Source organism: Cotesia glomerata, linkage group LG9, assembly GCF_020080835.1.
Source record: "Cotesia glomerata isolate CgM1 linkage group LG9, MPM_Cglom_v2.3, whole genome shotgun sequence".
Taxonomy (NCBI): domain Eukaryota; kingdom Metazoa; phylum Arthropoda; class Insecta; order Hymenoptera; family Braconidae; genus Cotesia; species Cotesia glomerata.
In genome coordinates, this window is record NC_058166.1 from 3,220,215 (window position 1) to 3,246,735 (window position 26,521).

Sequence of the window (26,521 nt, forward strand, 5' to 3'; positions counted from 1 at the left end):
ATCTGCTCTAATAAATTAAAATTAAATTAAGTCTAATTTTATAGAAAATCATTCAAAAATTAAATTGATTGTTTTTTTTTATAACAAAATCGAAAAATTACTTATGAAGAAGAATGTACATAATTTATGACAAAATAAATACTACAATAACATGAATAGTAATTCAAAGCAAAAAAAATGGTTCAATCCTTGACAATATTTTAAAAATTTTTAAATCTTGAGCAGCCCCAAAAATTTTTTTTATCGAGCTGATTTTTAGAAAAGATTTTAAAAACATAATAAACTAACATAAAGGCTCTAAGTATTGACCAGTTTAGATAAAATTAACATAAATACATTATTAGTGAATTTATTGGAAGAGTTTATGAGCTGAGAGTGTTTTCCTCTTTTGATAGTTTTAACTTACAACCTCTAATACTTTTGTTTATAAAATACATAATATTAAACATTAAATTGTAATAATTGTCGTTACAGCCGATTGCTCCGAATTTTGACCATTACTTACTCAATATTGACCGCCTATGTTCCAAATACTCTCTAGTAGTATTATGCTTACTAGACATAAATAACTTTTATTTTCAATTTATAATAATTTCGGCATTGCATAATCTATTCACTGATATGTTAATAATTGAAGTATTCTTGTTAGTTGTTCTGTATTCTGATACAATATTATCAGTACTCATATTTAAATTAATCGCCGAAGCCGTACTAATATAAGGTACATTCGATAATTTACAACACCAATTGTTGACCAGAGTATTACTTCAATTATTTACATGATTTTTCTAACAAAAATAATTGATAATTAATCTTCGTTAATTTTTTTGATAAATACTTATTTATTGATTATAAAGTATTTAATTTTCTATAAATTGATCACAAATATGCTTACCAAACTCGGCGAGTTAAAAACTTTCTTACATTTGTGACCAAACTTAATTTTTTTTTCGCGTATATTTATATGTTTAAATTTTTATTTAAAGTGTAATTAAAAATTGATAGTAACGTATTAAATATAAAATTAAATTACTAAATTTTTTAAACGTCGTGTTACAATACTCCCCTAAACCCAAAAAAGATTAGCGATAATTAAAAGCGTTTTACCTATACTCGTTCTAGCATGATCACATTTGAAATAATACATCGCACAGAACTAAAATTAAATTAACCTCTACGGTCATAACTGCTCCATATAATTACTTATTCAGATATACCTTAGATCTACAATTATATAGTAATAACCGCGTACGGGTATTATCATTTTCAAAGAGCCACGTTAAAATCGTGAATAGAAACTTAATTATTCCGAAAAACCATTATCCCATTTCCCTACACTTATAGCAGTTACCCAAACTTTCTCACTCATTTCTCTCTTTCTCTGAGTTTACTTTAGTTATGTGTTATATGAATCCACGCCGTAATATCCATGTTGAATTTTCTACGTGGGCCCATAATTCGTTTCTAATCTCTTCGATCCTTGACATTAAACTTTATTTAATTCCATGCTTGAGATTATACGAACTCATGCTTCTGTCCTTTTAAAACATTATAATTCTCGAGTTTTATTCTATTATGATTGCTCTTATATGCTAAATATTCTAGAAAAAATTAAAACATTAAAGTATCTTCTTCTCTTTAATTCAAAATTTATAAACGGTTTCATAGTTTTCCTAGATCTAAAAAAATTAATCTATTTTAGCATAAACAAAGCTTTAAATTTTAAATATTTTTATTTTATACCAGTTTCTTAATTTTTGTAGAAAATTTTCTCCTCTGTAAAAAAGATTTCTTATGATTTCTTGATAATTTCAAAGATAGAGAGGTTAAAGGAAATTTTGAATTTTTGACTGGAGGCGTAGGAAATTTAGGAAATTTCTTAGGAGATTTGTAAAAGTAGCATGTAGTTTTTTAGTTTGAAGTGTCTAGATGATAATCCTAGTGCCGAAGACATAAAAATTTAATTTTAATTAATTTTTTTCTGGCCTTAAACCTCTAAAAATAACTATAAGGCTTAGAAGTAATTTTTGGAATTATGTGAAAAGCAATAATTTAGGAACAAAATTTCTTTTTAGAGGTTTGATAAATGAAAATGCTAGGGAATTTTCTTCGCTATAAAAAAGGGTTTCTTATAATTTTTTGATAAATTTGACAGTTTTGAAGATAGAGGTTAAAGTTTAATTTTAAGGAAATTTTGAGTTTTTGACTGGGGGCCTAGGAATTTTAGGAAAATTCTTAGGAGATTTGCAAAAGTAGCATGTAGTTTTTTAGTTTGAAGTGTCTAGATAATAATCCCAGTGGTGAAGACATGAAAAGTTCGGGGTAAGACGGTCAGCAGAAAATGTAAAAAAAGTAAAAACGTTGGAAACAAAATTTTCTTTGTTCTCTTAATTATATCAACCCGTTTCTAATTTTTTTGTATCCCTCTGTGCAACGCTACACAGAAAGAAAAATTTTTTGACTGCAGAACAAAATTCTTGGCTCAAGAAAATTTTCGGGTGCCTGAAGGAAGACCGAAGTTGTGTTGGCCAAAGTAAAAATTTTTCTTGAAATTCTATTCTTGGTGGAAGTAATTTTTTCTCAATTCAAATTATCATAAATACTTGATATAATAAATTTTTATATTTGATCAAGATTTTTAGATATTTTAGGGAAGCAGCGCCACCTACTTCAGCTGAGAAAAAAATTTTCTCACCTTGAGAAAATTTTTCTCTTGAATATTTGATAACCATTTTATATTATTTAAGCGTGCAATTATACATATTGAATGAAAAAAAATGATTCAATATTATTTGATTTTCCGATTTGACATAATAGTCATTAAAAATATTAATGAAAATTTACTTCTATCGAAATATTTAATTTTTACGAGCAAGAGAGAAATTTTCTCAAGTCAAAAGTATTTACTTCTATCAAGAACTAAATTTTTTGGAGCAAGAGGATGAATTTTCTCAAAACAAGAAGATTTTCTTGACTTAAATAAATTTTCTTGGATCAAGATCTACAGACTCGGTAGAAGTCTGGCGCCAAATACCGTTCAAACGCCAGCCTACCGAGTACTATACCGTAAGCAGAGCCTGATTTTAGGGTTAGAAAATTTTATATATTTATTATAATAATTATATTAAAAGTTATGTTTTTTAATAATAGACTACATCTTAATAAACTGTTAATCATTTACTTTTTACATACTTTTTAATGAATTCTATTTTTAATTAATAAATTTAAGCTGCACAAACTATAGCAACGTAAATTTTTAGTTTTAGAACTTTTTTCGGTGCAAAATCTGACATTCATAGACTATAAAAAATGCTTATGTGCAGTAATTTCATAGGTAGACCGGAAACATCAGTCTATAATTGAGTTTTAACAGTTTCTATTTCCACACACTAGAGTGCGACGCAAGAAATTTTACATACACTGTAGTAACTGGATAAGTAAACTTTAGACGCCAAGTTTTAGAATGCCAGATGTAACTATGGGATTATCTGTTTTGGTCATTAAGGGCCAGATTTTTCTATACAGAATTAAAATTATTATATTTCACAAAAAATATATTTATAATAATAATTTAAGGATGTGTCCACGTTCATAAGACTCATTTGAATAACATTGGCACTTTACAAAAAGATGTGAAATCCGAATAAAAACAGTTTCACTGTAAAAAACCGCGCCAAGTCCACATTCATAAGACTTCGAAAAAAAATAATCGTTTTCTACGAAAAAATATTAAATCAAAAAACCTCCAAGTACTGTTTATAACTTTATTAAAAATATGAAAAAAAGTTAGTAGCAAGTTTAAAACTTAATGAAAATCTTTTTTAACGTACTTGGCGTACGTCATTGAGTACCCCAAATTTTTTCGTGGGTGATATTTAATTTTATGTGCACAAACATATAGAAAACGTTAATGTCTTAAGTTCTAAAAATTTGAGGTACTCAATGACGCACGCCAAGTACGTTAAAAAAGATTTTCATTAAGTTTTAAACTTGCTACTAACTTTTTTTCATATTTTTAATAAAGTTATAAACAGTACTTGGAGTTTTTTTGATTTCATATTTTTTTGTAAAAAACGATTATTTTTTTTCGAAGTCTTATGAACGTGGACTTGGCGCGCTTTTTTTACAGTGAAACTGTTTCTGTTCGGATACGTATTTCTTAGAGCAAGAGAATTAATTATGTTGGAATAAGTGAAATTTCTTGCGTCAAAAAAAAATATTTTCTTGGCTCAAGTGAACCTTTTTTTCTGTGTATCTTTAGTCTGTACGCACTTATGGAATCAATAACGCGATTGTATGAAAAATGTAAAATAGACACATATAATAAAGTTAAATTAAATAAAACATACTAAAAATTTTCAGATGTACCCGCAAATCCGTCGAATGAATGAAAAGGGCCTGAGGCTAATGATCTTTGTTTTCGTTTATATCATCTGCATCTTCTTATTTCACATTCCGCGGTTGAGGCCTACCAACCACAGGCAGAAAGCTTTATTACCCAGAACTCACTTGTAAATTTTTATATCTTTAATTTTTTTTTTTTCTATTTTTCTCTTTTGTTTTTACCATTTATGATAGCATATTTCACGTTACACACAAACGCTTAAGGATTTACAAAAGTTTTTTTTTTTTTTTTTTATTGCCATTGATGCAGTTAATTTTGCGGACAAGAGAAATTCAGTAGCCCTCTTAGTGTCCCAAGAATTCTAAGGTCTAGACGGCAATATTTTAACCAACAAGTTAAACTTTATTGACTCCGTTACAATTAATCAAATCGATGTATTTCATCGGTTAGACATAATGAAATATCTAAAGATCCATACGACGCTTATGTAATCTTTATAAAAAAAATTACAAATCATTATTAACCCATCACAGAATTATTGTTTAGCTAGAAAAACTTTTCCCGTCTTTCAAATCCTATATATTATGCTGAGAGAAAATATAGGATAGAAAAATGCGAAAATTATTGATATTGCTTAGGTCACATATCATTGTCTTGGGGATATAGACGTCATATCCTTGCTCCTCATCCTCTCTCTACCTCATACTTACCATCACACTACCCATCTTTTCAAGACTGCGCTGCCTCCCACGACGATATAACTCTTCTTTCCCTGTTTCGAAGGAGCTACAGCCCCCAACTCTCGGTCCTTACCCCTACCGAGAATATTCTAACCCGAACGAAAGCATCCAATCGCTGAACTCAAGTACGCCTGGATGCCAACACCTTTTGATATATTTTTAAAAATGTTTCTCGATCATTGCGTGCCACAATGATTTATATACATTGAAATGTTCTTTATTTTATAACTACGCTTCATAAGGAAACATCTCAATAAAAATAAAAAATGCCGGCAAGATACACGTGATGCTTTCGAAAAAGTTATATTCTTAACACATCTGCAAAATTTTTTATAATGGATCACTTTATTATTGGCAATTTTCTTTGGAATTTTCCAGTCTAGTAATTTTTTTTTAAATACTAAGGGTTATGTCAAAGATAAAAAATAAATTCAATAAATACTGTTTACACTACCACCATTGTCATAATTATCATAAAAATTAGCATGATTTTCAATGATGATAATAAATTAATACTCATGGTGATCATAATTCATCATGCTCATCTTCATTATTAATTGAAATGAAGGGTAATTATTACTATAATCATGCTCATCATGACGATCATCATTATCATGTTTATGATCGACATTATCATGCGCATCATCATCATCATCATCATCATCATCACCATTATCGTCATCATCATCATCATTATCACCATTATCATCATCATCATCATCATTATTATCATCATCATCATCACCATTATCATCATCATCATCATCATCATTATCATTATCATGCTTGTTGTGATTATTATCATCAGCTTCATGCTGATCGTTATCATCATGCTCATTATTATGAATATACATATCATCATTATGATGCTCATTATCAGAATCATGTTCATCATTATCATACTCACCATCATCATTATCATCATCATTATCATGATAATCATCATAATGTTTATAATCATTATCATGCCTATTATCATCATCATCATGCTAATCATCATCATAATTCTTATCACCATACATGCCATCATCATAATGCTCATCACGATAATCATAATCATTATCACTATCATGCTTATTATGATTATCATCATCATCATTATGCTGATCGTTATCATCATACTCATCATCAGCTAGCCCGGAATCATATTCACCATCATCATTATCATTACCATGATAATAATCATTATGCTTAAAATTATTATCATTATCATGCTTATTATCATCATCATCCTCATCATCATGCTTAAAATCATTATCATTATCATGTTCATTATCATCATCATTATCGTCATTATCATCATCATCATGCTAATTGTTATCATCATTCTTATCACCATACATGCCATCATCATAATGCTCATCATGATAACCATAATGATGATCATCATGAGAATTATCATGTGCATTATAACCACTATCATACTTATAATCATTATCATTGTTATAGTCCTGCTTATTAATGTCATTACAATCTTTGTCATTATCGTCATGATAATCGTTATCATCATGCTCATCATCATTATTATCATCTTACTAATCATCGTTACCGTCGTGTTAATGTCAATAATTTTCATGTTGATCATCATCATCATTTGCATTCTAATTTTTGTTACTCTTTACGACGATTGTCATTTATTATTACCATAATTTATCATTCTTACAATCATTATTATTATAATATTAAATATAGCATACCTTACACACGATTTGAAAAATTTATCCGATATATCTTCCAATAAGAATCCACAATAAAATTCAGAAGAATCCAGTGAGCAACATTATAAGAATTCATATGTTCTCTTACTACATTTTTTGCATATTGAGAACCTCGGTTGTATTCACAATCAAATGACATCGAATAACAATCGTTATCCACATGTAAAAAAGAGAAAAATTTCTACAACGCACATCAATATACCCCGTATCAAAAGTAAGTGTATCGATTCCGTAATACCCAGAGTGAAGAAATAGCAACGAAATAGAGGGTAAGTTCTTCCGAGGAAACATCCCATTCCCCTCCCCCTTCTTCATCCCGTTCTATCCTCCCTACCAATACACTAGGGTAAATTGTTACGAGCGTTGCGTTCAATTAACGGTAGGCAACGACGTTTGGTCTTCGGTCAGTGGCAGTTAGAATTTTTCGTACTAGTTTAATGTCCTGGGTAAACTTACTTACAACCTTGTAGCAGTTTCTTTTTATTACCAACCGTATAGTCGTTTCCCACTAATTGCGATCGAACTATTATTTCCGTTCATTAAAGTTACCACTAAGAAATAAAAATAAGTAGATACGAACCTATACCATTTGAGTTGTACCATCACTGCCAGGAATAACCTGTCAAGGGATTTCCTCGAGAAAAGGATACTTTTTATGTCATCTACCTTTTCGGAGTAGCTTATAAAAAATTAATTGTTTTTATGGTCAAAGATATGGAGGTATCGTCAATTCATTTCTTGCGTGTTTTATTTATTGATATTTTTACGATAAAAATTAATCGACTGATATATATCTATAAATATAAATAATAAATAAACATATTGAGACAATTAAAAAATCTAACTATGTACTAAGCGTTTAGTCATACAGTCGGATTAAAAGTTTCGATACTTCTCATTGATAACCTCTTGATAGTTGAGTTTTGAAATAATTGAAGATTAAAAAAATAAAATTCGTCTTATATTGAAAAAAAAAACAAAAAGTTTTTAATTATTATTATAAATATTATATTTAGATCAGCAATTTCAATACGTTCCACGATTTCTATCACCCAGTAAAAAAATTTCCGTCAAATTTAACACAAAAAATTATGTTAATGACTCTTTTTACGCAAACTTTTGTTATTTTCAGTCAACAACTAAACAGTATGTGGCATACTATGCATCGATATAGATTATATTTCTGATATATGTGAAATATAAGCTCATTTTGGTGTTACGCTCATCGAGACTTTTCATTTGAATACCCGCATGAATTTTTTACATATATTACAAATATGTGATATATCATATACATTGTAATTTATTAATTATTGACATTTTTAAAGATGTAAGCTCATCCTGATGTTACGCTCATCGAGACCTTTTATTTGAATACCCGTATGATTTTTTCATATATTTTATATTTCAGATATATGTTAAATATATAAAATATATGAAAAATTCGTGTGGGTATTTAAATGAAAGGCCTCGATAAATGTAACATCAAGATGAGCTTATATCTTAAAAAACGTCAATAATTTAAGAAAAAACATTATATTTTGTCTACTGGTGATATTTTTAACGATATAAGCTCATCTTGATGTTCTACTCATGAAGCCCTTTCATTTGAATACCCGCATGAATTTTTCATATATTTCTTATGTTTTACAAATATCATATATATAAAATATATGAAAAATTCGTGTAGGTATTCAAATGAAAGACCTCGATAAGTATAACATCAGAATGAGCTTATATCTTTAAAAATGTCAATAATTAAGAAATTACATTGTATTTTATCCAGTGATGATATTTTTACCGATATAAGCTCATTCTGATGTTTTTCTCATGAAGCCTTTTCATTTGAATACCCACACGAATTTTTTATATATTTCACAAACATCATATATATAAAATATATGAAAAAATCATGTGCGTACTCAAATGAAAGGTCCCACCCACAGATTCGGTAGAATCTGGCGCCAAGTTCCGTTCAAATCTGCTGTAAACGGAGCGCCAGACTACTGACTGTGTTTACTGTAAGCAGGACGGTATTTTGAGGTTGCAAAATTTTATTTAATTCTACGGTACTTTTTTTTCCTAAATTGTATATTATAACAGTAATTCATACTTTATTTGACTGTTATTAATTAATTATATTCACTTATAACAATTAATCTACTTGAAATTATTAAATTTAATCAGCACAAACTATAGCAACGCAAAAATTTCGATTCTGACTTTTTTTTCGATGGGCAAAGTGATCTGCCACAGACTAAATAATTCGAGAATGCATAGTAATCCTTCATTAGATGGGAAACTACAGTTAAAAATAGATATTTCACAGCTTGCATCTACACCCACCAGGGTGCGCTGGAATTATTTTTACATAAACTGTAGTTTCAAGGGGATAGTTTGCTATAAAAAATGCAACCAACGCGAGATTTAATTAAGTTGGTACCAATTGTAAATTTTTATTATAATTACAAAAAATACTAAAATCCGAACAAAAACAGTTTCACTGTAAAAATCGCGCCAAGTCCACGTTCATAAGACTATTAAGAAAAAAATTTGTTTTTTCTTTACAAAAATATATAAAATAAAAATTAAAAATGCAAGTAACCGATATGATTGTTTATGATTTTCGGAAATTAAAAAAAATTTTGTTATAAATTTAAAAATTAAGAAAAAAATTTTGGAACGTACTTGGTGTGCGTCATTGTGTATTTCAATTTTTTTAAATTTTGCAACCGCGCACACTAAATACGTTCCAAAATTTTTTTCTTAATTTTTAGATTTATAACAAAATTTTTTTTAATTTCCGAAAATCATAAACAATCATATCGGTTACTTGGATTTTTTAATTTTTTTATTTTATATATTTTTGTAAAGAAAAAAACAAATTTTTTTTTCTTAATAGTCTTATGAACGTGGACTTGGCGTGATTTTTTTACAGTGAAACTGTTTTTGTTCGGATAAATATAACATCAGGATGAGCTTATATCTTCAAAAATAGCAATAATTAAGAAATTACATTGTATTTTGTCCACTGATGATATTTTTAACGATATAAGCTCATTCTGATGTTCTGCTCATGAAGCCCTTTCATTTGAATACCCATATGAATTTTTCATATATTTCTTATATTTTACAAATATCATATATATAAAATATATAAAAAATTCGTGTGGGTATTCAAATGAAAGGTCTCGATGATTATAACGTCAGGATGAGCTTATATGTTTAAAAATATGAACAATTTAAGAAAAAACATTATATTTCGTCCACTGATGATATTTTTTTAACGACACAAGCACTCATGTTATATTAAAAAATTTATTGATAAAAAAAGTTTAAAAGCAATTATTTTACATGAAAATTAAATCTAATTGATTTGGGATGAAATAAATCAGTAGTTATTAAGGACCTTATCACTACCCAATAAGATTAAATTGAAATGGTTAATATCCTTATCAGTTATTAGGGATATTTGTAAATAAGTAGATTAGATCTTCGGTTCGAATTTATGTAGTGTTAAATATGTAGTCCAGAATATAGACTTGGCCCTTAACCCCACGGACCATCAGTATCCGAAAACGGATCCTAAGGCTCTCCCGGTTAATTGGATAGCTCTGGAGTTTCCGAACAGTTTAACTGGCCTTTGGTATACACTATCGTTTACGTACTATCGTTTTCTCCCTTACTCGACCAATTGCCACAAGATCTATTTGACCCTGTCCTCTGTCCAACAGCCCAATAACACAATGGATATTGCTGTTAAGGTAATTTCATTCTTTTGTTACCGCAACTCTAATTTACTAATTTAAAATTAATCAATTATTGATCGTCTGGCTAAAAAAAAAAAAAGTAGAAAAATAAAATAATTTTTTTTAAGACACAAAATTAGTAAGCTTACTTCAAACTTGTTATTTTTAAATCTGAATAAATATACAAATTGATTGATTATCAGATTAAGCTGTTAAAGTTATCCGCATGGATGAGTTTAAATTGAATCGTAGGAATTCATAAAAAGAGTATGCTTTAGCGATTAACGTGTACACTAGGGTTGAGAACTTTCGTTTCTTTTTACGACCCACTTTGATCATTCGTGCGTTGAAAGTCATCTCCTCCCTTATGATCGTGTCTGTGGTTTAAGTTAGATCGGAAAAGCAAATCTTTGGTCTTTACTTACTCCTTATTTATATCCTACGCTTACGATTTCTCGAATTAATTTATTGAATAAATACTTATTCATGCACGGGTCGGTAATATATTGAATAAATATTTTTTCTTTAGGTACTTTGAGAACGATTTTTAATATCTTTGAACAAATAAATTGTTAATATTGAATAAAAAATAGCTCGAAGAGCTCAAAAGCATAAACAGAAAGAAAAATTTCTTGACTGGAGAGCAAAATTCTTGGCCCAAGAAAATTTTCGGGTGTCTGAAGGAAGACCCAAGTTGTGTTGGCTAAAGTAAAAATTTTTTCTTGAAATTCTATTTTTGATGGGAGTCATTTTTTCTTAATTCAAATTATCATAAATACATTATACAAAAAAGTTTTATAATTGATCAAGATTTTTAGATTCAATATCATTATGATTTCATAATGAATTTATGTTAATATCATCATAGAGATATTATTTTAACGAATTTCCAACAGTAATTAAAAATTTTTTTCTAGAATTATGAATAAAAGACAATAATATCATTACAATGAGCGTGTTCAGCCGAACTAAGTCCTGAGTAAACAGTAAGATATGTATAGTATAGTAGATAGATATACGTATAGCAGGGAATGCTTTGACTATACTTAGGCTAACTAAGTTTACTCAGGACTTAGTTCGGCTGAACACGCTCAATATCATAATGAATTTGAAAAATTTCAGCCTGATTCCATCATGAGTTTACGCAGATACTATTATGAATTCAATATGAAATTATGCGTTTGTCACTATGGATTGGTCACGAATCCCCATGTGACCGATCCGTGTAGATCAAATTTTATAATGAAACATAATCAAATTACTAGAAATTTTCTTTCTTCAACAAGAAAAATAAAAATTTTATAATCTAGTTAAAAAAAAAATTAGAAAAATGGTTGACCCTGAAGGCCATCCCTGCAACTTCCCGCTAATTCCATACTTAGGCGCTTAAAATTGCACCAATGACGTTTTTGAGCTCTTCGAGCTCAAAAATACAATTTATGGGTTATTTTGAGCTCTCCAAGCTCAAAGAGATTGTTTTCTTATGCTTTTGAGCTCTTCGAGCTCAAAAGTCTGAAAGGGATTTGATGACACTATTTTTTGAATTTTTAAACCGCAATAACTTTTGAATGAATAAACCGATTTTCACGCGGTTGGTAGCATTCGACGCAGTTTTTTAAGCCTCACAAAGAATCTCAAATTTTGAATTGATCGCGCTAGAAATTTCGGAGTTATTCCGAAAAAACACTTTTTTCGGTTTTCTTTCGTTCATGATATCTCTCGAACGAATCAACCGATTTTGACCGGACTGGTGGCGATCGACGTGGTTTTTTGAGGTTAAGAGCTGATTAGTTTTTGGAATTGAACCATCAAGCCGTTTAAAAGTAATTCCAAAAAAGCCACATTTAAAAAAATTTTTTTTTTCAGTTTTTTGAAGATTTCTCAAAATCTATTGAACTGAATCGGTTCAAATAGTTTTTAAAATCTAAGTTCGGTCAAGCCCTTTCGAATGGCACCAACCGCGATGAAATCGGTCAAGCCGTTCAAAAGTTATAAGCGGTTCACATACTTTCACACACACACACACACACACACACACACACACACACACACACACACACACACACACACACAGACACCATGACAACCTCGCGGGGATAGTCAGGGAAGCTTCCTGTGACCTTCAAACGTCGAGATCTGATGAAAACTCGGTTTTTGCAAAACGGGGTGAAAATAATAACTTCCCGATTTTTGAAAATCTTCGATTTTCGTAGCGGGAAGTTAAATATTCGTTTCCATAAATATTTTACGTATTACAGGTTTCAAATGTATTGATATGACTTTTATATGAATCTCATATTAGTGTCAAAATATGATATTCATTATGAGCGTCATAATGATATCATATCATTTTTACACGGAATTTCTCTATTCCATCTTCATCTAACTCTACTTCATCGTCGCATACATGCCCTACTTTTTCTTGAATATCCCAATCAGCATGCCCAAATTTTTCTTGAATGCCCAAACCAGCGGGCATTCCTATTTCCGTCGACATAATACTCTAATAAAATAAAATAATCAAACATTTGAATTCGTTGTACAAAAAAAAAATTAGGAAAACGGTTGACCCTAAAGGCCATCCCTGCAACTTCCCGCTAATTCCGTTAATACCTGGGCGCTTTTTTGAGCTCTTCGAGCTCAAAAGTACAATCTGTGTGTTGTTTTAAGCTCTCTGACCTCAAAAAGATACCTTTTCTATGCTTTTGAGCTCTTTGAGCTCAAAAGTCTGATAGAAGTTTCATAGAACACTATTTTTTGAATGTTCATACCGCAATAACTTTTGAATGAATGAACCGATTTTTACGCGGTTGGCGGCATTCTACGTAGTTTTTTAAGCCTTATAAATAATTTCTAAGTTTTAATTGGTCAAACTAGAAATTTCGGAGTAACTCTGAAAAAACACTTTTTTCGGTTTTCTTTCGTTCACGATATCTCTCGAACAAATCAACCGATTTTGACCGGATTGGCGGCGATCGACGTGGTTTTTCAAGGTTAAAAGCTGATTAGTTTTTGGAATCGATCGGTTGAGCCGTTTAAAAGTTACTCCAAAAAAACCACTTCAGAAAAAATTTTTTTTCCTACTTTTTTTTAGATTTCTCCAAATTTCTCAAAATCTATCGGTCCGAATCGGTTCAAATTAACAGGAAATCTAATTTTGGTGAAGCCCTTTCGAATGGCACCAATCGCGATGAAATCGGTTCAACCGTTCAAAAGTTATAAGTGGTTTACATACTTACACACACACGCACACACACATACATACAGACATAGTGACACCCTCGCGGGAATAGTCAGGAAAGCTTCCTAGGACCTCAAAACGTCGAGATCTGATGAAAACTCGATTTTCGAAAAACGGGGTAAAACCAGTAACTTCCCGATTTTTGAAAATTTTCAATTTTCTTAGTGGGAAGTTAAAAATTAGGAAAATGGTTGACCCTCAAGGCCATCCCTGCATAAAAAGAAAAGTTTTTAGACTCTAAAAGTTATTGATTTGGGCATAGCAGACGCTACTAAATCTGTAATCATCTTTGAACGAGACTGTATAGCATGATAATTGATTTTCTGTTTAGAAAAATTTACTTACGTCTATTACGACAAGCAGCAGAATTTTTAAGAGCAAAGACCTCATTTTATTTTAATATATTTTATTGTTAAAAAACCATCTAATTAAATACTTTAGCAATAGAACGTTGCTTTCTTAGCTTGAAACACTGGACATACATCAGTGTTACGGTTAATTATCGCATTATCAATTTTAAAGAGTAATTATTTTTATCGCTTATTTATTTTCTATGGTAACTTGTGGTTATTGTCAGGCTTGGAAAATTATTATATAATTTTTCTGTAATTTTATCTTCGAGCTCAAAAATATAATTAGTGCAATTTTGAGCGCTTGAATCTGGAATTAGCGGGAAGTCGCAAATATGGCCTTTAGGGTCAACCGTTTTCCTAATTTTTTTTTAAAGTTTTTATCTTTTTCTTTCGTTTTCAGATGCAACATGTGTCAAATAGTTTTCAACTTACATCTCTGTATCTTATTGTAACTTTATAATTGGCCATATAGGCTGTTAAGTTTTTTAAATGAATAAAAAATAATAATAATAATAAATTTATCACTTTTTTCGACGACTAAAATTTCAAACTGCAAGTCTACATTTTAAAGACATAAATAACGCTTTATTTCAATGATAATCTAAAATGAATCTTACTACTGAGATCTTGATGTTATCGTTGACTTAAATATTGACCTTCCGATTATTTATATGAATTGTGGATAATAACATTATGTCTATTTGCCGTTCATCGTCATATCTGTATAAATATGTATGTAATGATAGCTCAGATTTGAGTTGTTTTCAAGTTCTTTAATCTAAAGCTATCTTGAAATTATTATTCTATTTTTATTTACAAAATCAATCTGAGAGCATGGATTGTAAATTATCCTTTGCATTTTTAGTGTTATTACTTATTCTATCAAGTAAGTATATTATTTGTTTTCAAATTAACTTCACACATAAATCTTAAATTGAAATGACTTAATTATTAAGGAGGTTCGAGCGAATCTAATGTGAAAAATAATTCCCAACTTTGAGCTTTGAAATTAAGTATACGTATAAATAAATACGTCATTAAATTTTAAAAATTACATTTTATATCTTCTTATACACGGGCTCTTATGGCGAACAAACTTTAGTCGAGACTTTAATTATTTTTTTCAATATTAACCTTCCAACTTTACCGAATAAAAAATTATACTCAAGAAACTTGGATTATTGTAAAATATAAAAAAATTTAATAATAATACATTACCGATATAATTTTTGAAATATTTAAAGTTTAGTTTTATGTTTTTGACTCATTTATCGTCAGCTATTTATTCGAATAAAGATTTGACAATGTCGCGTCAAAAGCTAAGAAAAAAGAAAAGGATAGAAATATAGTTACAGAGAGAGAAATATTTAACTCAAACACTCATGCACGCCTCTATAACGGGTATAATCAAACACGCTGTTGCCAAATCTGTTTTTTTAATCTGACAAGTAACAAATACGAAAGTCATTTTATTACTTTATTTTATTGGATAAGTAAAAATCATCATTTATTAAATTGTCCAAATTATTTCAAATTAAGATAAAGAATTTTGACGAATATTGGGAATACTGCACTGATAGAAGGATTTCTTAGCATTTAAGAAGATTTCTTTGTATTTAAGAAATCATTTCTTAAACATCATTTCTTAGCATTTAAAAAATATTTCTTGGTATTTAAGAAATATTTCTTTGTATTTAAGAAATATTTCTTAGTAGTTATATTTCTTAATATTTAAGAAATATTTCTTTGTATTTAAGAAATATTTTTTAAATACTAAGAAATGATGTTTAAGAAATGATTTCTTAAATACAAAGAAATCTTTTTAAATACTAAGAAATCCTTCTATCAGTGTGATAGTGAAAAAAATTTAAACATTATTTTGACTCATACACAGAAAAAAAAATGTTCTTGAATCAAGTATATATTTTTGAAGAGCTTAATATTCTTGGTTTGAGTATAAAAATTCTTGATTTAAGAAAATTTTTCTTGATTTAAGAAAACTTTACTTAAATCAAGAATTTTTCTCTTGAATCAAGTTAATTTTTTTTTCTGTGTAAGTTAGGCTCGAACTTCCTTAACTATTAAAAATAAGTATATTTTTAGCAATTTCTATTAGAGATTTAGCTAAAAATCTGTAATAATATTGCGCCCTCTAATTATTGTAATTTTTTTAGTCAACGATTGTAGTGGAAAAGGACATGGAGGGCACGGTCACGGTCATGGTCACGGTCATGGTCACTCTGGTGGAGGTCATTCTTACGGCGGATCTCACTCTGGTTCATCATCAGGATCATCAGGATCATCGGATTCAGGATCATCATCATCATCAGGATCGTCGCATTCAGGATCATCTGACTCAGGATCGTCGCACTTGTCAGGTACACTGAAACAATTCCCATAATTTTCACAACACTTATACATGGATGAAAAAAAAATGACGATTTAAGAAAAAATTTTTTTACAAAATGTCATTCTTGTTTTAAGTAATTCAATTGTCTTAACTTCATAAATTGATTCTCGAATCAAGAAACTTCGTTGTTTTGAAATAAGATATATACAACGTCGCCCAAGAATTTCTTTCTCTTAAATTAAGATAGACGGTAACATTGGTTAAAGATATTACCGACGTCCCAAGTATGGCGCGGCTCTTGAATTAAAATATTATTTTACTTGTTTTAAGCATATAAATTTTTGTATTTTTTCTATTCTCTGTATTAATAAATATTTTTCGGCATATAGAGAAATACAAATTTTTTTAATTCAAAGTTTTTTTCTGATCTAAACTTGTAATATTATAAATAAAAAAATTTGTTCTTGAATCAACAATCAATAATTCTTGAAATGAAATAAAATTATTCTTTATTGAAGAGAATCGTTTTTGAATAAAAAATTCACTTGTATCAATCGAAGATAATATAGTCTTGAACCAAGTAAAAATGTTATCGATTGGAGTAATTACACGGAGAGAAATTTATAGGAACCTTTCCAAAAATTATGGGAATGGTTCCTATAATAAAATGATCATTATAGGTATCAATCCTATGCTCATTATGGGAACCATACCCATAGTTTATTGAAAAAATTCCTATACAATAATGGAATAGCTTCAATAATTATAGTAAGATTCCCCAAAAATTATGGGTACAATTTCCATAATTTAAGTTATCGCTCTAAAGTGGTATAGGAAAACATTTCATTAAAATTATAGGAATGACCTCCATATTTTTCTCTCCGTGTAGATCTCTTACTCCAAGAAACATGAAATCAAGACAAGAATTTCTTGAATTAAGACAACTAGTTCTCTTTAAAATCATTTCTTGAAGCAAGAATATTTTTCTTGAATTAAAATATTTTTAACTTCCTGCCAAGAAAATCGAAGATTTTCAAAAATTGGGAAGTCATTGTTTTCACCCCGTTTTACGAAAATCGAGTTTTCATCGAATCTCGACGTTTCGAGGTCCTAGGAAACTTCCCTGGCTATTCCCGCGATGTTGTCTCTAAGTGTGTGTGTGTGTGTGTGTGTGTGTGTGTGTGTGTGTGTGTGTGTGTGTGTGTGTGTGTGTGTGTGTGTGTGTGTGTGTGTGTGTGTGTGTGTGTGTGTGTGTGTGTGTGTGGATGTATGTAAACCTCTCATAACTTTTGAACGGCTTGACCGATTTAATCGCGGTTGATGCCATTCGAAAGGGCTTGACTGAACTTAGATTTTGAATATTCTTTGGAACGATTCAGACCGGTAGATTTTGGAAAATCTCAAAAAAACTACAAAAAAAAATTTTTGAAATGAGGTTTTTATGGAATAACTTTTAAACAGATTTACCAATCAATTCCAAAAACTAATCAGCGCTTAACATCAAAAAACCACGTTGATCGCCGCCAGTCCGGTCAAAATCGGTTGATTCGTTCGTGAGTTATTGTTGACGAAAAAAAAACCGAAAAAAGTATTTTTTCGGAATTACTCTGAAATTTTTGGTTTTATCAATTTGAAGTGGAAAATTCTTCATGAAGCTTAAAAAACTGCGTTGAATGCCACCAACCGCGTGAAAATCGGTTCATTCATTCAAAAGTTATTGCGATTTGAAAATTTAAAAAATAGTGTTTTATCAAACTGCTACCAAACTTTTGAGCTCGAAGAGCTCAAAAACATACAAAAGCTATTTTTTTGAGCTCGGAGAGCTCAAAATAACACACAAATTGTATTTATGAGCTCGAAGAGCTCAAAAACGTCATAAGTGCAATTTCAAGCGTTTAGGTATAGGATTGGCGGGAAGTTGCAGAGATGGCCTTTAGGGTCAACCGTTTTCCTAATTTTTTTATCAGTGTATGATTTCTTTTGTTACTTACTTTAGATTCGTCAGGATCATCATTTTCCGATTCCAGGAGCTCAAACTCTGACTCTCACAGTGACTTTGGATCTCTAGGCAACACAAGATCCGGACGTCCTAATAGTCATCGTACTCACCACGATGATGATAATCATGCCCATGGTTCTAATCATGAGCCAACTGAACCTTCGTACTTTGAATCAGATAGCTTTAAAGAAGCCCAAAGACTTAGTGATCAGATGACTGCTGAAATAGATGAGTACTTCCAGCAATTTTCTAAGGATAAGAAACCTAAGAAAGTAAGCTTTGTTACAACAGTACTTCCTGCTACGGAAGATTATACAGGGTTTTTCAAGCCCATGCATGATGATATGGCTAAAACTCTAAATTCACTCAAAGATTCTATGCACAAAATGGGATTAGACTCGAAATTTAAAGAGTTAGAAGAGATTAATGATAGTTATTTAAAAGAAAAATTTTAAATGTATATTTTCAAGTTTTAAGTAGCACAAAAATTATTTCAAGAATAAAAAAAAGAACGATATAATTTTAGTTATACGTGATTAATGTAAAATTATTTAATTTTTTTTTTGTTTTATTAAATACCCCAGTAATGTAATTTACAATATTTTAAATGATGTTCAAAATTTAATTCTATAGATCATTTTATAATACTTAAAGATTAAGCAACTTTTTTTTTAATTACCATAAGCACCACAATTATCGTGATTCTATAATTACTAATCTAATTACAATAATTTCATTAATTTTTCACAAATACAATGGACAATAATATTGAATAATACCATGGTACTAAAAAATAATCATAAATTTTCATAAAAATTTTGACTAATACACCTACACAGAGAGAAATTTATAGGAACTTTTCCAAAAATTATGGGAATGGTTCCGATAATAAAATGATCATTATAGGTATCAATCCTATGCTCATTATGAGAACCATACCCATAGTTTATTGGAAACATTCCTATATAATAATGGAATAGCTTTAATATATTATGGGAATGGTTCCTATAATATTATAGGAATGGTTCCTATGATTATATAAGAATGGTTTCTATAATATTATAGGAATGGTTCCTATAATATTATAACAATGGTTTCTATAATATTATAGAAACTATTCCTATATATTATGGAAACCATTCCTATACATTATAGGAATCATGCCGATATTACTGCTGTAATTATAGGTACCGTTCCTATAATTATAGGAACCATTCCCATAATTATAGTAACATTTCCCAAAAATTATGAGTACAATTCCCATAATTTAAGTAATCGCTCCTAAAATGGTATAGGAAAACATTTCATTAAAATTATAGGAATGATTTCCATATTTTTCTCTCCATGTATGAATACTCATAGATTTTATAAAATTTTATGCGTGCTTACCTTAAGAGCATTTACTGTAGCATTTATCTAAAGATTTATTTTCATCCATGTATATCGCGTTCCAGATACCATAAGGGCGTATACTGTGCAATAGGTTCCGGTGAAAAGCCACAAGGGCGCATAAAAAATTTTTTTTCCTCCTTCCGGGCGGAAAGCGTCAATTTTTCTCCCGCTGCGCTAAGCGAAAATGCCACTGCTTTCCGCCTCCGTCGAGGGGAAAAATAGTATTCTCACCACGGGCAGGAAATAAGAAATCGGCTTCGCCTCGGTCAACAATTACATGTGATCTGAGACATTTTTTATTTTCTTGCCCTAGGTGAGAAATGTACTATTTCGGGAATCGATGTACTTAGTTTCGTCCGAAATGTGCAGAAATGCAAGAAAAAATTTTTTGGCATATCAACCGCGAAAGTTGGATTTTCGAGCAACACACAGAGGGCGCAAAGTATACTATTTCTGGCAATCTATAGTTTAGTTAATTTACCTCGTACTAGTATCGAAAAATAACTTTTCTCTCTCTCTATCTGTCTACATTTCTGCACGTCGTGTGACATAATTCTTGTGCCTCTAAATAAAATAAATAGTAATTAAACATTCTTGACTGTTCTCTCAAATCCAACTTTCACAATTGATATGACAAAAAATTATGTTCGATACTTTATGCTCAAAGGTAGGGATCCTGACAAACTTGAAGTGAAGGCACATGTTTGAAGCTACGATATATTCTCATCAAGACCTCATACTCTATCCGGACTCGCTACGCTCGTCCGGATAAATAACTCGATAGATAATTCTTGATAATAATGCGCCCATAGCCTCAAACTTGCGACGTCACTTCACAGTCTATAATAAAATTACATATTTTATTCTACATTTAAAAAACACCAACTTTATTTCAATAAATTGTATAATTCTTATCATATATTTTAAAGTATCAAAAAAAATACACTACATATTCTTAGTTATATAACTTGTCTTATTAAAAAATAAAATCTTTGGCCACGTGTATGATGCGTTAGTTAACACATACTTTTGTTCACATTTTTTTATACAAATTATAAAACACCCTCTGCACTTTTATTTGAATACTCATTGTCCTTTGCTTCTGATACTAATTTAACAATGTCATTTAGATCTTTGTCTCTACCACCGAAATTTATCGCATTAATGGTGTCTATGAAACCCTGAAGAGGATCTATATCTTTTGTTGATTCAGGTGAGCTTGATTTTTTCTGATAGCTGTCTTCGACTGACGGAATATCAGTTGCTCCACTTAAACCAGAAGATGGTTTGGATTTGGACCAAAATAAAGATTTTGAATCGTCTCCGGCAATGGAAGTGATATCAGGTAGCTTCCAATTATTTTTATATATTATCCCTATGAATTATGGTAGGTATATATGGTTCATAGTGTTTCGATGCATATGATCCAGAATCATAGTGTTCAGGTGATTTTGAAGTTGCAGAATTTTGTGATTTTGAAGAGCTGTCTGGAAAGTTTCAATAAAATTATTTTAAATAAAAAAATTGTAATGTAATAATAATTTTTAACTTTTTCAAGTAGCATTGAGTTTATAGTAAAAGTAATCATTTTTAACTTCACGCTAAGAAAATTGAAAATTTTCAAAAATCGGGAAGTTATTGGTTTTACCCCGTTTTTCGAAAATCGAGTTCTCATCAGATCTTGACGTTTTGAGGTTCTAGGAAGCTTCCCTGATTGTTTTCGCGATGATGTCCGTATGTCTGTATGTATGTATGTATGTATGTATGTATGTATGTGTGTGTGTGTGTGTGTGTGTGTGTGTGTGTGTAAACCTCTTATAACTTCTGAACGGTTTGACGGATTTGATCGCAGTTGGTGTCATTCGAAAGAGTTTCGCCAAACTTAGATTTCCTGTGAGTTGGAACCAATTCGGACCGGTAGATTTCGAGAAATTGCAAAAAAGTTGTTTTTGCACGACTCATGATGCGAAGCATCAGAGAGTGCTTTACGATCGAAAAATTTTTTTCGCCTCATTTTAGCAACTATTTTTAGTATTATAGCCTTGTTAGTTCACGGAATCAAGATATTTTGCATACTACTGTCGAGATAATTCAATGGAGATTAATTCCATACTTTCTAAAAATTGATTTACTGCAATAGAAACGGAAAAAAACATCAAAACAGGTCAAAAAATTTTCTTGTCCGTCATGTATGAAACCCCGGAAACACTGTAACTTGTGAAAAAATCAATTATTTGAGTTAAATTTTTTTTTTTTAAATTCTAATCGACGATTGTAGGTCACTGAATGCGAATGGTTAATGAATTTAGTGTCGTTTAATTACAATTAATAAAAAACGAAAACTACAAGACTGTATATCTATATATATCCATGTAAAATTAACATGGATGGTGATATATCTATATCTATAGATATTATGTACATTTTATTCCACCAGGGGCGCTTGTGCAGTACCTTCCTACTACAGCTGTTTTTTCGGCAATTAATTTTGAATGAATTAAGTTTTTTTTTTTTTTTTTTTATATTTCATAATTAAATGAGCATTATGAGTCGTGCACTTTTGGATTTTCCAAACTTTTTTTTTTTTTTTTTTCATTCTTTCAAAATATCTCCGAATTGGCTGAACCGATTGACCTCAAAAACTAATCAGCTCTTAACCTTGAAAACCCGCATTAATCGCCACCAAGCGCGTCAGAATCGGTTGATGCGTTCGTGAGATATCGTCGAAAAAAATCGAAAAAAGTTTTTTTTTGGAATAACTCCGAAATTTTTCATCAGATCAATTTTTTTTTGTTCCAAACGGTTGATCTATTTGAAAGTTATAGCAGTTTGAAAATTGTAAAAATCGTGTTTCATCGAACTTTGATAAGACTTTTAAGCTCGGAGAGCTCAAAATGATACGAAAATGATTTTTTTGAGCTCGAAGAGCTCAAAAACGTAATAAATACAATTTTGAGCGCTTAAGTATGGAATTAGCGGACAGTTGCAGAAATGGCCTTTATTTATTTATTATTTAATTTCAATGCCAAGGCAGTATAGCCAAATGGCAAAAGTATACAAAAAGAGTTACAATAAAAGTACACTTTAAGGTTAACCGTTTTCCTAATTTTTTTGTATATCTATATATACATTTTATTATAGTATTTTTTTCCTCACCTTAGAATTATGGTGCCACTAAACCATAGCAGAGCTTTCTATTTTTTATTATTTTGCTTTTTATATATTATTTTAATCAATTTTATTGTAAAAAATGAGACTATGAGGCGTGCACTTTTGGATTTTTCAAACTTTTTTAATTTTAATTTTTAAAAATACTTTGAATCAAGGAATTTTTCCAGATCTACATCTCTCCCGCGATTAGTCATTCTCAAAATATTTTTTATAGTAAAGAAGAAATTTTCAGTTGTCGAAGCAGGTAAGCTTGATTTTGTTGACATCTCTGTTTTTGGGGTAGTATTTGATTCAGATTTTTTGGGATTATTAAATTCATTCATACTGAAGATTTGGTTTATAAGTTGTTGATACGCATTTTGTGACAATACTGGCAAATTTGCTGGACTATTAGTGGATGTAGATGTTGGAGTAGTCGATGAAACTGATTTTCCAGCACCACTTAAGCCGTAAGATGGTCTGTTATAATTCCAATGGTGATAGTGTGAATTGTAAATGGGAAAGGTACGAAATGGGTTGTACGAATTGTCTTTGAGGAAATTGAGAGCTTCATTTGATTCAGAATGTCCTTTTGATCCAGAAGATCCAGATGATGGTAAAGACTCATGGTGTTTAGATGATCCATATGATCCAGAGGATCCATACGACCCAGAGGATCCTGAAGATCCGTAATATCCAGACGACAGAGATGACCCATAGGATTTAGACCCATAAGATCCAGACGACGCAGATGACCCAGAGGATCTAGACCCATAAGATCCAGATGATCCTGATCCATAATGTCCTGACAAAGTTCCGGAATTTCTAGATCCTAAATAGCAAAATGTTATATTTAATAAAATAATTTTTGGTAAAAAAATATTGTATTATAAATTGATTTATTATATGGTTTAAGATCATCAAGGAACATATATGAAAAATGATATATAAGTATGTACGTCGTAGTTCAGTCTATACTATGATAAAAAATTTCTATTCTTATCAAATCTGCATTGTAAAAAGCATATGGGTGATTCTCTGTAAGGACATCTTAAATCTGTACAAAATTGTCCGACCAAATTATTTTTGATTTTAAAAGAAAAAAAATTAACAAGGGCTACAAAACTATCAGCTTAATCATAATAAATAAACAGCCGATTTAATTTTTGCTTTTTCCATATTTGTGTATCTTTTGCCATATAACATGACAGGGGACTGTTTGCCAGAGGACTGTTTTTTTTTTTTTATCAAATTGAGAAAAATCAAGCAAACTATTTCACGCATTCAACTTTTCAAGTTCTCAATGAATGTTTACATTAATTAGAATAATATTAAGACTTATGGATCCAATTTTATAAATAAATTATAAATAAAAATTAGGAAAACGGTTGACCCTAAAGGCCATCCCCGCCAATTCCGTTAATACCTGGCCGCTTTATTGAACTCTTCGAGTTCAAAAATACAATCTGTGTGTTCTTTTGAGCTCTCCGAGCTCAAATAGATACTTTTTCTATGCTTTTGAGCTCTTTGAGCTCAAAAGTCTGATAGAAGTTTCATAGCACACTATTTTTTGAATTTTCAAACCGCAATAACTTTTGAATGAATGAACCGATTTTTACGTGGTTGGCGGTATTCTACGCAGTTTTTTAAGCCTCATAAAGATTTTCTAAGTTTTAATTGGTCGAACTAGAAATTTCGGAGTAACTCCGAAAAAACACTTTTTTCGGTTTTCTTTCGTTCACGATATCTCTCGAACGAATCAACCGATTTTGACCGGATTAGCGGCGATCGACGTGGTTTTTCAAGGTTGAGAGCTGATTAGTTTTTGAAATCGATCGGTGAAGCCGTTTTAAAGTTATCCCAAAAAAACCACTTCTGAAAAAATTTTTTTTCCTATTTTTTTTGAGATTCCTCCAAATTTCTCAAAATATATCGGTCCGAATCGGTTCAAATTAACAGAAAATCTAATTTTGGTGAAGCCCTTTCGAATGGAACCAATCGCGATGAAATCGGTTCAACCGTTCAAAAGTTATAAGTGGTTTACATACTTACTCACACACACACACACACACACACAGACATAGTGACACCCTCGCGGGAATAGTCAGGAAAGCTTCCTAGGACCTCAAAACGTCGAGATCTGATGAAAACTCGATTTTCAAAAAACGGGGTGAAATCAATAACTTCCCGATTTTTCGAAAATCTTCGATTTTCTTAGCGGGAAGTTAAAAAACAGTTGCCAGGGGACTGAGTTTTGAAGTGGCCCAGATACATATTTCCAGCACAAACGGTGCTTTGACACTAAATAAAATGGCGATAAAGCGCTAACAGCCCTATGGTTATTAATTCAAGGCTAGTTAGGTCCTTATAAACCTTACAAAAGGTAAAATAACATGCTGGATTTTTTTTTTGGCTTTGAACTTCTGGCAGGGGACTGTTCCTAAAATGTTTGTGGAACAAACTTTGGTTTAATGAATTTAATGAAATAAATTAATTTTCGGTACTTTTTATTGAAGAAGATTGTTAGTTAACTAATCAAGTTTATAAACATTATGGACCAAATTATATATTATGGACGAATAACTTAAAATTTAATCTTAAAGTTTTAATTTTGGGAATGGGACAGCCCAGGAGACTGTTATTTCGGTGGTTTACGAATTTATAGCAAAAAAACCAAAATTTATTTCATTTTAGTTTTCAATGCTCCAAATAGAAATGTTTTTTTAATTTTGTAATAAATTTTTTTTAGTAACAAAATAACAATTTTTCTAATAAAAAAATGCCTGGGACAGCAAATAACATCCTTTAAGAGAATCACCCATATAGCTAACCTGAAGAAGATGAACGACTGAATAAACTCCAAGATCCACGACTAGATCCACGTCTTCCGCCACGTCGACCTCTTCCACAACAATTAACGTCTGAAAAAAAAAAAAAAAAATGCAGAATAAGTGAAACTGTCTTACTTCACTGTTAAAAATCCGAAGTCAATTTTTCTCTTATTTCACTCCTATCACTCAGAGGACTGGAGTGAAGAAATTCAATAATATAACTATAAATTGCCATTCGGTTTTCCGATAAAATTTGAGAACTTTTTTTTTCGGCGTAAAAGAAAAACAAGATTCAGGAATTTTTTAAAAATCAATTACTTACTCGAAATTATTAATAATAAGATTAATCCAATAGATAATTTGAAAATCATGTTTGATAACTAAAACAACTATATTAAATATAATTTCTAGTTATAAATTATATCACAGGCTGCGTTCAAGCGCTTGTTCTGACGAGAACTGAGGAGCCACTCATTCGGTGATTCATATATATCGTTTTTAGAGGAAGATAATAACACTGATGAGAGAAAAGATAACTCTTGAAAAAATAAGTGTGTTATTAAGATATGTGCGTCAGCACGGAGGAAATTTGACAATGGGCTAAACCCAATAATGATTTATATTTACAATTACATCATATCAAGAAAAGCATG

The 26,521-nt window shown here is 30.3% G+C and overlaps 3 protein-coding genes across 4 annotated transcripts; 1 reads left to right on the forward strand and 2 right to left on the reverse strand.

Moving 5' to 3' along the window:
- Positions 1 to 6,074: 6,074 nt before the first annotated feature.
- On the reverse strand, positions 6,075 to 13,049 carry LOC123271717 (spore coat protein SP60-like). Its single transcript, XM_044738109.1, has 3 exons — positions 12,909 to 13,049; positions 6,422 to 6,536; positions 6,075 to 6,217 (listed from the first exon to the last, which is right to left on the reverse strand). Exons 1-3 carry the CDS (start codon positions 13,047 to 13,049, stop codon positions 6,075 to 6,077), a joined length of 399 nt encoding a protein of 132 aa, XP_044594044.1.
- Positions 13,050 to 14,884: 1,835 nt separating this feature from the next.
- On the forward strand, positions 14,885 to 19,005 carry LOC123272082 (secreted protein C-like). 2 transcript variants are annotated; one of them, XM_044738724.1, is made up of 4 exons: positions 14,885 to 15,032; positions 16,321 to 16,524; positions 18,493 to 18,512; positions 18,576 to 19,005. In XM_044738724.1, the coding sequence occupies exons 1-4, from the start codon at positions 14,981 to 14,983 to the stop codon at positions 18,948 to 18,950; spliced, it is 651 nt and encodes a 216-aa protein (XP_044594659.1). In that variant the 5' UTR covers positions 14,885 to 14,980; the 3' UTR covers positions 18,951 to 19,005. The 2 variants fall into 2 exon arrangements, with proteins under 2 accessions (XP_044594659.1, XP_044594658.1); XM_044738723.1 differs by having other exon boundaries at positions 18,493 to 19,005.
- Positions 19,006 to 23,145: 4,140 nt separating this feature from the next.
- LOC123271718 (stress protein DDR48-like) lies at positions 23,146 to 26,239 on the reverse strand. Its single transcript, XM_044738110.1, has 3 exons — positions 26,191 to 26,239; positions 25,869 to 25,958; positions 23,146 to 23,869 (listed from the first exon to the last, which is right to left on the reverse strand). The coding sequence occupies exons 1-3, from the start codon at positions 26,237 to 26,239 to the stop codon at positions 23,193 to 23,195; spliced, it is 816 nt and encodes a 271-aa protein (XP_044594045.1). The 3' UTR covers positions 23,146 to 23,192.
- Positions 26,240 to 26,521: the final 282 nt, after the last annotated feature.

Coding starts and splice junctions, on each gene's coding strand:
- LOC123271717 (XM_044738109.1), bottom strand. CDS start 13,049: ATGTCGACGGAAATAGGAATGCCCGCTGGTTTGGGCATTCAAGAAAAA. Junction 6,537..12,908: donor ATGGAATAGAGAAATTCCGT/GTAAAAATGATA, acceptor ATTAATAAGCAG/GACTATAACAATGATAATGA. Junction 6,218..6,421: donor TTATGATGATGGCATGTATG/GTGATAAGAATG, acceptor ATTCCGGGCTAG/CTGATGATGAGTATGATGAT.
- LOC123272082 (XM_044738723.1), top strand. CDS start 14,981: ATGGATTGTAAATTATCCTTTGCATTTTTAGTGTTATTACTTATTCTA. Junction 15,033..16,320: donor GTTATTACTTATTCTATCAA/GTAAGTATATTA, acceptor TAATTTTTTTAG/TCAACGATTGTAGTGGAAAA. Junction 16,525..18,492: donor AGGATCGTCGCACTTGTCAG/GTACACTGAAAC, acceptor TACTTACTTTAG/ATTCGTCAGGATCATCATTT.
- LOC123271718 (XM_044738110.1), bottom strand. CDS start 26,239: ATGATTTTCAAATTATCTATTGGATTAATCTTATTATTAATAATTTCG. Junction 25,959..26,190: donor CTTATTATTAATAATTTCGA/GTAAGTAATTGA, acceptor TTTTTTTTTCAG/ACGTTAATTGTTGTGGAAGA. Junction 23,870..25,868: donor CAGTCGTTCATCTTCTTCAG/GTTAGCTATATG, acceptor TTTGCTATTTAG/GATCTAGAAATTCCGGAACT.